Source organism: Temnothorax curvispinosus, unplaced genomic scaffold (assembly GCF_003070985.1).
Source record: "Temnothorax curvispinosus isolate PA1 unplaced genomic scaffold, ASM307098v1 QBEX01008167.1, whole genome shotgun sequence".
NCBI lineage: Eukaryota > Metazoa > Arthropoda > Insecta > Hymenoptera > Formicidae > Temnothorax > Temnothorax curvispinosus.
Genome location: NW_020217947.1, coordinates 20,432 through 34,015, shown reverse-complemented (window position 1 = coordinate 34,015; position 13,584 = coordinate 20,432). Strand labels below are relative to the sequence as shown.

General features: G+C 31.8%; 2 protein-coding genes across 3 annotated transcripts; one reads left to right on the top strand and one right to left on the bottom strand.

Moving 5' to 3' along the window:
* Window positions 1-203: 203 nt before the first annotated feature.
* On the top strand, window positions 204-2,052 carry LOC112457703 (S-methyl-5'-thioadenosine phosphorylase-like; the record flags this gene model as incomplete). Its single annotated transcript, XM_025020889.1, has 5 exons — window positions 204-364; window positions 878-1,098; window positions 1,165-1,367; window positions 1,446-1,655; window positions 1,761-2,052. Coding segments are annotated over 5 exons (834 nt in total), but the record flags the coding sequence as incomplete, so codon positions are not given.
* Window positions 2,053-2,281: 229 nt separating this feature from the next.
* On the bottom strand, window positions 2,282-13,246 carry LOC112457704 (V-type proton ATPase subunit C-like). Of its 2 annotated transcripts, XM_025020891.1 has the most exons (8): window positions 12,897-13,246; window positions 9,950-10,576; window positions 5,463-5,649; window positions 5,286-5,384; window positions 4,960-5,168; window positions 4,641-4,785; window positions 4,423-4,564; window positions 2,282-4,196 (listed from the first exon to the last, which is right to left on the bottom strand). In XM_025020891.1, the coding sequence occupies exons 1-8, from the start codon at window positions 13,180-13,182 to the stop codon at window positions 4,101-4,103; spliced, it is 1,791 nt and encodes a 596-aa protein (XP_024876659.1). In that variant the 5' UTR covers window positions 13,183-13,246; the 3' UTR covers window positions 2,282-4,100. The 2 variants fall into 2 exon arrangements, with proteins under 2 accessions (XP_024876659.1, XP_024876658.1); XM_025020890.1 differs by lacking the exon at window positions 9,950-10,576 and having other exon boundaries at window positions 12,897-13,243.
* Between the last annotated feature and the right edge of the window lie 338 nt (window positions 13,247-13,584).

Here is a 13,584-nt window from a genome sequence, read left to right as displayed (position 1 = left end):
TTATTAGATATTATATATGTAATAATATTATTATTATTATTTTTTTTTTTATTATTATTATTATTAAATGCACTCGTGATGCATTGTGTATGAAAAGTCGACAAATACAACAAAAAACAGTCTCTTTCATTCTTAAAGTGTGATATAATATAGATAAACATACAAGTTATTATATTATTATTATACACTTTTATATTTTTTAGGTGGGATTAATATGTGGTTCGGGTCTGGGTGAGACCCTACACAAAACGTTCAATTGTAGCAGCATAACAAGTCGCGAGAATGCAGAGAACGACTTCGGATATCCGTCCAGTGATCTATACTATGGATGCATTGATGGAGTAAACATAGTGCTACTGGCTAGGTAGAATTCCTTATAAACCCCTTCGTTTTTGCATCTCTTTTTAAATTATGCAATCTAGACTGGCACATTAATATACAGAGTGTTGAAAAAAATGGTACCAAATTTTAGAAGTATGTAGTACTTGTGAAAACAAACCGAAAAGTCATAAACATTACTCTAAAAACCATTTATTATGTGAGTTATAAAGCATTTTCTACAGTAGATGTTCGATGTTCCTTCCGTTCATTTCGACACACAATTCGGCACACTTTCTCATTGAAGATCAAACATGTTCAAAAATTCCAGGTTTATTTCGTATTGACTTGAGTTTTCTGTATTACGATTTTTCGGTTTGTTTTCACGAGTATTACATACCCCTAAAATTTGGTACTACCTCTTATCATCACCCTGTATATTTTGCTTTATCCTTCTGCTATAAATTTTTTCATGTAAAAGCCGTTTTACTTTTTCTGTTTTACAACGTTTATTTTATGTCTTGATCATTAATGAAAATATTTTCCTCTCTTGACGCAGACATGGTGCAGGGCATGTATTTAGCCCTACCGGAGTTAATTATCGTGCTAATATAGAAGCGTTACGGCTTGCTGGATGTACCCACATATTGGCGTCTACTGCGTGTGGATCATTGACGGAATCTATCAGCAGGGGACAATTAGTTGTGCCTGATAGCTTCATAGATAAAACTAATTCCAGAAAGGGCACGTTCTATGACGGAACATCTGCCAAGTACAGCGGTAGGTATATCATGTATATCTTTTTACAAGTACAATCTTTAAAGTATGTTGCCTGTAAAATTACAGGAGTATGCCACATGCCGATGGAGCCTGCGTTCGATCCGCGAACGTCGGAGATCTTGTTGCAAGCGGCAAAAAAATTGGGATACAACATAAAAAAGGGTGGAACAGTAGTAACTATCGAAGGACCGCGCTTTTCCTCCAAAGCGGAGAGTAACGCTCTGCGTCTTTGGGGTGGACATTTGGTCAACATGACTATATGCCCGGAGGTCTAAATAATAAATCTATACGTAAACTTGTACGTCTTAACAATACTATTTATATAATGTTTACATTTTTTAAATCAGGTATTTCTAGCAAAAGAAGCCGGTCTTTTATACGCAGCTGTAGCAATGGCGACTGATTATGATTGCTGGAAAGAAAGCGAGGACAATGTTCATGCAGCCGACGTATTAGTTGTGTTCAGGCAAAATGTTGATAAAATAACGAATGTGTTACTGGAGGCAGTGAAGATTATTGGCTGTGGAGATTGGGAGCAGGATATTCTTAAATTGAACGTAATGTTTATTATTGTATATCATTTGTATACCTATAATATTATACATAATACTGAAGACATATATTTTTCTAAATACATGCTAACAAACAGAAATAATTTTCAGGACTTAATTGAGAGCAGCAATGTGACTGCAAAGAAATAAAGCTTCTACTTGCAAAGCAGAATGAAAAAAACGCCTATATATACATACATATACATAATCATAAATACATAATATTATCAAAGCTGTGTAAGATATATAAGAGTTTATTGAAGAGTTCTATACATTCCACGGGCGGAAATTTTTGTACAGAAGCTATTATACGAAGAATCAATTTATTTTATGATGACATTTTACGACATAATCACAAATAAGAGCTTGTGTTAAATTATTACATAAAATTGCGTTATATACACTGTTTTGCATCTTACCTTCTCCCCCTCCTCTAAAACGTTTTATCGAAATATTATCTTGTTGCATTATAATTTTATTACATTGATAATTCAAGCACAGAGTCGCAGCTCTGTTTAATCCAATTACACACGTGTATGTACATCACAATCGCAAGAAATCAGGAGTGAGAAAAGGAATTGGATTGGTATTCCACTATATTCAAGGATCTAGTAATGAACGTATAAACAAAAGATATTGACAATTAAACTTAAATATTTATTATCTACAATTATATTTACCTATACAATTCGCAAAAGTCAATTGACTGCAATGTATAATCATTTCTTTAAACGTATCTACATAATTTAACTGCCAATATGTATATGTATCCTTTCTTTTTTATTACATGCCACATCTTGCTTCTTTGTGTAGGCTTAAGGAGCAGACAACATTTAATCAGTATTGTCATCGATTTCCGCTGGTATGATTTCGCTTGATTAAAACATTGTACATTGGTCTGCATTTTACAATGATCTTGCAACTCAAAATATAATAATATGAAACCATGAACGCTATACATGGATTTTTCTTATGTACAAGCAATTTACATTATAATCAGTGTGAGAAACTAAACTTGTTTGAACATGAAATTTCTTCAGAAAATACATTTTTATGGTATATATTTATATAATTGGTATATATATATATATATATATATATATATATATTATATATTCACCAAAGAGACTTATATATTGTGCAGTTTGTAACGGTGCCAACTCAAAAATAGCTAAATTTAATTTACAAATGAAACAATTGATAAAAAAATATAGTCTACAAGTCTACATATTTGAATAATCAGAAATATGAATTTATGCTTAATAATATAAAAAAAATCGATATTATTGTTTTCTCCATCTATTGGGAGTCGAGTTTTACGAAATAAAAAAAATTTTTAAAACGTTTTTATTAATTATCTTTTCGATAAATTCGCTGTTAGCATAAGATACCTTCAATCTAATAAAATATTTAGACGCTAAACAATGATTATAATATGTTTCAATATAGTATATGTTTCAATTATTAAAAATGGTTCATAATATATTAAAATTTTTAGACTCATGATAATACGACTTTTCCATACAGACAATACATAATGTAAACTGCACATATTACGCGCGTGTGAAACTTACTTTTATAGTCCATAAATTTGTTTAAATTTAAAACAATAAAATACTATAAGAATACATGACATAAAACTCTCGTCTTAGTATTCAACAATAAGATATTCCATTTTTTCTGTACTGTGGTTAACAATTCACATTTTTTGTTAAATATTCACATGACACAGTGTGAATATTCTTTATAAGATGTAACAAGGTGCATATATATATTTTTTTTTCACAAGTCTTGATCTCTTACACATTAATGAAAAGATCAGCACTTTAACTCTGTATGGACAGAGATTAACAACAGATTAACGGGTACATAATTAATCATATTGTGGCAATTCTACTTAGAAACGGTATGCATTTTTATGTCGCATTAGCGTGTAAAATATGTCGCGCTGTTTCCAAGTATCGAGAAGTAACAAAGAATCAAAATAAATTGCTGTCACAGAGATACTTGATGCCACAACTACAAATCGAAAGCATGTGATCAATGGTAATTGCCTGAGAATTTATAATCTTTATTATCGTCTATAATTTCACTTGTTTTATGCTTAATACTTAAGAGAAATATGTATAAGGGAATGCACAAACTATTATGCACAGTTCCGAGTATAATATTACAGTTTATACATTATTCCAATTTTATTGGTTTAGAAAAATAATTATTTCCGAAAAAAGTTAAGTGACACTGTTCTCCGATTATAGTGAATTATGATTTATAATTATAAACATAACTAAGGAAAAATTGAAAGAACTTTTCTGGAAATGCAGTGTTCTTTTTATATATTGATACAAGTAAGAGACTTGTACGCATCCGCCGCCAGATTCCTAATGTAATAGAATTATATCCGGATATATAAAAGGAAGTGCGACATTCGGGAGGAAAAAAGCAGACTGATTAGACCTTATTATCAACCATATCCACGTTGATCTTGTAATAGACATACGGGAAATAATCACTTTGGCCAAAACCTAATCCTGGTATATCCACGCTCTGTGTAAAATTAAAATGTCATCACATAAATATAAATGTGCTCCATTCAGGAAAAAAATATATACATTTTGTTTGTATATATTTCATATTATATAACAGATATTAAAATTCGATTCTAAAGTAATATTTATTTACAAGAATAAGAATTTAATAAAGTTTCGAAACTGTGATTAAATGTTGATTTCAATAATATAAAACAATAACCATCTTATATAGCTTTACTTACATCTTGATTATGTAGCGCCGTTGTACCGGTAGCGGATGAATCTAAATGAGCATAAAGCTGATTTAGAGCGTCACGTAATCTCCTTGCGCATTTCTTATGCGGGTGCAGTAATATTGCTTGGAAATTGACAGGTAAGCCATATCTACAAATCATTTATATTATAATGTTATTATCCTATAGTATTTGTTTCAATGAAACACATTAATGTACAGTAGTACCTAAGAACAGATTCAACAAATACGCGCAAAGCTTTAACATGAATCCAAGCGCAAAAACATTCACTGAAATTCACTTTTAACCAACGGACAAGCGGTCCGAATTGCTTCTTTTTGTCAGTTACCAACTTTGTAATTTCATTCTTTCCTGTAATAAAATGTAATTAGAATAAATTTTATTCTTTGCAAAACGTATATATCTCTAGAAACGTATTAATCTCTAGAAATGTCTAATATGTGACTTATATTTATTTTTAAATTATTATGTTATTGCATGCAATGTTGTTCCATACAAATCATAAAAGATCTCCTTATAACAAACCTGCTGCTAATTCTTCTTCATTATATGTAAAATCTCGTACAATAAACTTCTTTTCACGAGCATGCAATTTAAACTCGTCCATTACTTTCTTAAATAAAGTGACTGTAAATAATCCGTATTCTGAATCCTGAGTAATGAGCTGTGTACTACGCGGTACAATCATATCTGTCAGTTTTTCATAACAACCGTACCATTCCTGGAAACTGGATCTGAAAATATAAGATACACATAAATGCTAATTCCTCATATAACTCAACAATATGATAATTTTTACATGACTTTAGTATAGTATGGCAAAAAAAAAAGCTGTAAGTGTGTTCACTCACCTCGGTACAATTACAAGCAAAGTAGTTAAATATTCGCTATCCAGAATAAAGTGTTCCTTTTTCACTAAGTCTGCTAAATTTCGTGTTAATAAACTTCCCCTGTCACAGATTAAATATTACATAGTGACATTTACATAATGGTCGATTGTATTCAATTTAAAAACAAATCAAACTTACGTCTGTTTCTTTTCCAAATTTTGTAAGCTGCCTTTCAAATTGTTATATATTGTGGATTTAGTTTTTAGATCAGCATCGATCTGTCCCACTTGTTTACTAATAATATCTGCGATGTTTCTCAGAGATTGTTTGATGGGGTATTTAGCCATGTCCCACTGGAATCGAGTTATATATGATGGCAGATCACCTAGTGAATTTTAAATATTAATCCAATTGTTTTAGACAATAAATAATCTTGATGAACAAGTTTGTAAACAGAGCTTTAGAACATATTTACATATTCTTTAACACATAATCAATAGAGAATGTAGCGAACCTCTACAAGTGCAGTAAATGTAAAATTTTTAACAGATTCAATATTGATATACTTCTCAAGCTCTGCATATATAAATGCTTGTACATGTATCTTTTTTGTTATAATAAATCTACACGTTATCTGAAGTAATGTTATTAAAAGAATAATATTCAAAATGGTGAGATAAAAAAAAAATGATTTCCACACACAAGCAATTTCTTGATTTTACAATGCTGCTTATTCGTCATTACAAAAAAAAAGCAGGACATACACAGAGTATATCATGCAACCCATAATAAACAAATCCATAAACAAACTTTATATTTATTTATATATAAGAAAAAATAAGAAAATATACAATATATATATAAGAAATATATAATTACTTTTTTACAAAAACACAACACAGTTATTTAGTATTATTTATGTAAAATTCTGTACACAATATTTATAACTCAGAAATATAATAAAAAACTTTATTTAAAAGACTTTTAATTAATATATATATATATATATATATATATACATATATATATATATATATATATATATATATATATATATATATATATATGTATAATGCTTTTGTAATCTACATATAACTTTTATATTTGTACATATTTGTACATGCAGATCTTAGCAATGTCTTGAGAAACTGTATTATCTTTTGCATTTATATCGCTATATATCTTATAAATACATTGTAATTATATATGATACAAAAAATTGTACATTAAGGCTCCTGGATGGTCACCGCGGCCATATTGAATTCTCACTATTGAGGCGAGGAAAACACCCAATTTTGTCGTCCGTACCATTTTCAAATAAAGAGACATTTCAATAAAACATCACTATAGATCGTTTCAGAACACTTCCGAAATTGACCGAAAACTACCCTTTTCCCTCGACAATAAACAAACAGCCATAAAACAAAGCCTAAACATACGGGAAAAACAGCCGTTTAACGACTATCGAAAGGAGGTGAAAACGTTACTTCCGCATGCAAATCTTACTTTTCGGTCAATTTTACGATTTTCACGAATACGTTAAACGTTAGAGCACAAGCACAGAGCGAGTAATAAAGAAATAGCAAGGACGACAAAATAGGTTGTCAACATGTCACAAGACAGAATTCTCCATTGGAGAGAGTGAGAGGAGAGAGTGGCGGCGCCACCGTCAACGCAGAGTTCTCGGCTGACCATCCAGGAGCCTTAATCTAGTCAGACAAAACAAACCCTTGTTACGCATGCATATGTACCTGTATGCTCTTATTAATATTACAGAAAATATTAATTATATTTTTTATTCACTTTCGCAATTATCTGCATTATTTTCTTATATATTCGTGAATAGAATGTTTCTGTTTTATATACATGCTCAATGAATACAAATAAATTTTGGAATAACGCGTATATATGCTTTTGTATTAAAAAGAAAAAGATGCTCACGTACATTTGAGAAAAAAAGATGTTAAACATGATAATATCTAAGTCACGAATCTTTTCGAAAATCTACATTACTTAAATCTTTTAACGATAACATATACCTACTAATATACCTTTTTCTGCACGTTTCCTCACAGGTATATATGTAGACTTTTATTACTAACACGCTCTTTAGCCATCACAAATCAATGTGCAATAATGCAATATAATAAAATAAGCGAAGTAGCCAAAATAAAGAAGCGTGATAGGTGAATTAAATAATGCATAAAAAGATAATAGTACATTATTCCATTTTTTCATACGGATATATATGGTTTCTAATAGCTCTTATACTATATAAGAGCTATTAGACAATATAAATTACATACGAGAACTGTGAAGCGCATTTGTTTCTTATTAAATTCTATTCCAATAATCATGCAAAGTAGTATTAGCCATAAACTCACGTACCAATCGATTAAATATTTGTTAATTTCTACTAATGCTATTTGTGCTGAATGTGCTGATCTGTGCTACTATCTACAATATCATTGTTTTGTATATGTATTATCGTCTGTGCTTATAAAATGTGATTTTTTTACTGAAATTATAGTAATTATTAAAATGAGAATTAAAGATCAATATTAGGAGAACAGAAATATAATTCGGGATCAAATAATTAGAGCGGGGTAAAAGTGTGTAAAAGATTTCTAGGTACATTTAATTGTAAGTGTCGAGTGTTACATTTTTCTCGTCTTTTATCCTTTTTGTGCCATTTGCTTTCCCAGATCCATTTCAGTTATATCCTGCATATATACATAAATGATATCAAACATAAATGCTAACAAAATATATATACAATATATATTAGTAACAAAAAGTTGCAATAACTAATAAATAAGAGCAGAAGTGATACACGAAAGCTACAAAAAAAAAGAGCAAAATTAGGAGAAGCTGAATTGTCTGGTGAATAATCAGATAACTAGATATATATAATATGCAAATCGCGATTCACCACAAAATAGGATATTGAGCTATTTACGTTCGCGCGTATAACAGTTGTATAAAATTGCAACATAACTATACATAATTAGTATAAAGGACAGAAGACAAACGAGCCAAAAACACATCAGCGAAATTTCTTGAAAAAAATCAATTGTGAAAAAAAGATATACACACTCATCATAATCGGGATGTGCTACGGAATGATGAATTTTCCCTTTAACAGCTTCCGATTTATTAATCATTAAATGAATACAATCGGAAAACGTCTTTAATTACAATTTCGAAAAGGATGTATTAATTTCAATTTAAATATATCAATTTTCTTAGAAGAGAGATTGTCATATATTTCTTGTTGTTTCCTAACTATTAAAAAATTATGTTTTTCTTATTCTGTTATTTATATAATTAAGATTTATTATGTTTAATAATAATGTTTAAAACAATAATTGTTCTACAATAATACAAAGAGAAAGTAAATTAACAATAAATAATTCTTCCTTATTAAGGAGGTTCTACAGATAATGGATGTATCTAAAAATTGGAAAAAACTTTATGGACGTGTAAATTGAGATGCAAGAAAAGTGCTCGAAAAATTTTAGCATCGGTTTACCGTGTAAAAATTTGCAAAAATGAATTTTGAAATCACAGTTTTTAACATAAACTACATATGGCAGAGGGGCTCTTGGAGACAGGAAACGAGATATTAATTATATAAAAGCGACCCACCAAAGCTCAAAAAACGGAGCTCTTATAGATCTTAATCTAAGCTTTTCAGAAATATCGAGAAAAACAAGGGTTATCGCGTAAAATTTTGTGATATTGGCTATTGAAACAGGCCATATCACAGTTCACGTAGCGTGCTTCGAATAACAAGGGAGATTTGGCAATGTCGCAGCGACTGCACCCGCGCGAAAAGTGTACAGCCAGTACAGCACCACAGTATGACAGCACCTCAAACTTAAGCACCTAACGTTTACGAGCGCTTACGGAGAATACTCGCTCTAGAATTATGTGAAATTGTGAAATAACCGTGGTCATATGAGCAGAACTGTCAAGTTCGCGACGTTACCACATTTTCTTCCATTATAAGCCGCCAGAGTCAAAGGAGCACTTACACGATATTTTTAATTATTCCTCGCTTCGACTAATATGGGTATGATATAAGCTCTAACGTCATCAAAATTCACGAAAATATTTTATGAATACTTAGAACCGATGAATTTGAAGATTTTCTCTTCATCTCTCAACTGACTAGAGAGTATCTGTAGAACCTCCTTAAAATGAGCTTATTAAAATAATTTTACACATATTTTGACAAAAGTTTTACAATAATATTGTAGTCAAAATTATTATTGCATTATATATATAATGCAATATATATAATGCAAAGCTGTAACGTTTAAAGAAATAGAACACTAGAGTGTAAGTATACCTACATTATACTTTACAATGTGATAAAGTTTAGAACTATAATAAATCGTTTCTTTACATCTTTTCTTCTTTATTTTCAAACTTTTTCAAATGTGTTTTTACCCTCCTGTAAATTAACAAGTATCTCTACTCAAGAATTCTGACAATCTCTCTGTTTTTTTAATTTTCCTGCGTTATATTACTTCCCAAGAAAACACGATAATGATTCAGTCGCTAACCACTGAGACACGTAGTGCACGGGACGAACAAAGCTTTGCAGCAATGTATCAAGAGGAGGGAGACAAAAGGAAGGAGGAATGACGGTCTCACATCGACCGGCAGTGGCAGGGTACCTGGATTCGGCAAATTGCCACTATGGTCTTGATCTTGGTCTTGGTCGCTGTTTTGGTCCGCATCGTCATCGTCGTCGTCATCATCATCTCCAACCGATTTGCGGGCAGATCGATCTGGATCTTTCTCAGTGGTGGTCCGCGGACGTAACGGCTGCTGCCACCCAAGCTCTCCTTCGCTGCTACAGTTCGATGAGAGGGAGGAGAGGGTTGGACTCGCGGGAGTGGGACTGGAGCGTGGCGTCGAAGGTACAGAAGCAACGCACCAATGGGCATGGTAGCATGAGTATATCGACGAGACATAGTTGTTGGGCTGAGCTTTGACATCACAGATGCCCTGAAGATCGTACGACAGCTTCTTTTCGAACGCGGAGGAATGATCGTTGTGGTGATGTTTATGGGAACTATGATGATGTTGGTGATGGTGATGATGCTGATGGTCGTGGAAATGATGACGTTGGTGATGATGCTGACCTAAACAGGTGGCCGGCTCTGGTTCGGACTTCTCCAATTCCCTCCACTGTCTGTGATGCTCCATCGTAGTCTTGTGTGATGGTGTAACAGGGGTGTTTGGCGGGGTGTCCGGAGCCCCTTCGGGGCTCGAGCTCTCCCCCTCCATTGATGTTTGACCTATCCATTACAGCCCAGTCCCAATCTCCGCGCGATCTTTCTTATTGTCTTGCTCAACTATTATTGTCTCCTACGCAAACGCCTAACGACAATGCTGACGAAACTGAATGAAAAACAACTCAGGAGAAGAAAATAAGGAGTATTTAGCGCGGATCATCTTACTTTTATCAACCAGAGTGACTAAGTTCAAATTTAATGTCGTTTTTTCAGTGGTAATATCGATTAGTTAAATGGATGCAAATGTTCCAAAATATGTATATAAACACAGTCCGATACAAAAAGTAGCAAAATTTTTTTAAAAAGAGCAAACAATACAACGTTCAATTTAATGTACTGTCTAACGCTTTGAATATTTCTATAGTATTTAAAATTTGGACGACCGATATTTGTAAGAATGTTTGCACTATTCTGTATTCAATGTATATGATTAAAAACTTTTTCTGTTCTTTGAACAGCTGTAATTTTTATTTCTACATATTAATTTGAACGTATTCAAAAAGAAGAATCTAAAATATATAAATTATGATTTATAAAATATAAATTTATCATATTAATTACAGCTTATTAAACGTTAAATACTCCAATATATTGCGAAAACAATAACAAAGTAGAAAAACTAAGCAACAAAAAGAATATTCGAGAGAATATAATAAGTAATAAGTATTGACGAAATATATATACTGGAAAGTAAAGAAATAAGAGTCATTGCGACTCAAAATCATACGGTGCATCGCAAACAGATAGTAATATAAATTATAAAAGGAGGATTGATGATAAGAGAACCAAGGAAAATGAAATTTTATAGTGTATAATCAGAGCTTGGTGACCACAGTAACCCAAGCAATTTCTCGCGTCCTGCGGAAGATTTTATCCGACACGCGTGTGGTCCGTAATTCCAGATCTGTCCATATACTTTTGTTTCGTTTGTCCTTTACATATTATGTTATGGTATTCGTGTCTCTCGAGAAGCATCTTTTTCCTCCTTTACACCTTAATATAGATTCTTGCGTAGTGCATATGTACGAGCAATTATTAATAAAATAATAAGAAGGGTGGGAAAACAGGGTTAATGTGGTCGAAGTTAAACAAAAGTAAGCCAAGCGACATCACAAATTTAGAAATAAGTCTGTAATAGATAATAAACGGAAACAACTAAACACATAAATAAGCATTCTACGAATATATTAACTAGGTACAACTAGGTATTATATATGAAGCATATCATTCGTAGATAATTAATTAATTAATAATGTACTAATTATATAAATATATTAAAGTATATTAAAATATTCACTAAAAAAGTCTAGCATAATTATTTGATATCATAACAAATAATAGAAAAAAAGGTTTGTGAATAAAAGTTATTTTCAAATGATATGCATCATATACATAGATGTTAATACATATATACTACAAGGGAACTTTGTCTGTATCCACCTAATTAAACTATTGAAACATGCAGAAATGTTCTAATATTATGCAACATATCATACGTTTCGTACGTACTATTTGTGTATACAGACAAAATCGTTACAATCTCATTCTATCGAACTACAATATGGGGTATCGTGGGGAGAAACGGGGAGATTATACTTCTCTAAAATTGAACTTATTGTCTCCAACAAATCAAGATAAAATCTGGGTTAATCATAACTGATAGATATCGAGGATCATTGACAAAAAAGGTAACTCGAAATAGTGTGCATGTTTCGTGTTGTGTACAGTTTCATTGGTGCGTTAATTAATCAACAAAATGTATATTACCCTAAGTTAGAGCGTTATAAGAAAATGATGCATAGACAATACGATCGATACCTGTTCGCAAGGGTCCAAAATATTTTTTACCGACAATAAACGCGTAAAGTTATTTCTACAACTAGTCCTTTTGATCGAATCATATAGACACCATGTACAATGCACACTTATCCAAGCGATGTTGAACAATGTGGATTGTAATATTCTATAGATTCGCATCTTCTAGTCTATAACTCTAATAATAATGTATCTGTTCTCTGTTCTCTACCAAAGTAGAAAACGCGAGTTTCAACTACCAGAATAAAAGTTTAACACCTCGCAATATTTAAATAGAATTATGATAAACAGAATTATAATAAACCGCAGTCTTTTACACATTATTAATTAGATCAAGTGTTCCTTAACATTCAAAATAAAGATAAAATTGATTGAATAGATAAACGCGGATAACGGTTTGGACCCTTGATTTAGATAAACAACTTGATCCTCCATCACGTGGATAATATTGTTGAAAGAATGTAAAGGCCCAAGAGATAACAAGGCAACAGGTGTCTCCTCTACTTACTGTTGTTGGCCATCAAGTTCTCGTGCAGCTTGTCCCTCTGGTCCTCCAGAACCTCGCCCAGATACGTCGCCACTTTACGCGTTACTTGTTCTACATATGTGTCAAGCTTGCCCAGGTCGTCCGACAAACCGACTAGCTGGTCCAGCGTTCCGACCTTCAGATCCGGAATATGAAATTTATAGTTCACCGACAGAGAATGTTGTTTGGATGTTAAATTGTTCATAGTCTCCCATGTCTGCTGACAGGTTTTGTCACCCGGCGCGGATATCAGCCAATACTCCGTCATCTTGAGTAGTGTGTTTCGCGACTAAATCTCTAATATACCTGAAACAGCGACGATATCGTGACACCAATTTAATTGAAATTTTTTAAGAGACCTTATCTCTAGATGTAAACAAATTATTAAAAAATTCCTTCTAATTATATGTACGTGTAGCCCAATTAAGTAGTCGTTTTTGTGAAAAATTAAGGTAGGCATGCGTAAGAATATAATATTGAATTATTCAAGAATTGTAGACGTAAAAGATTTTACACATAAAAAACTTGCTTTTGTATCACTCTTAATTTTCCTGCGTTACATGACACTTTACTGTATGCAAAGATAGCTAAAAAGCAGAAGGAATTTTTGAAAGTATATTAAGTATTAAAATACAAGAAAAAAAGATATCAATCTTTAATATCTCCTCCT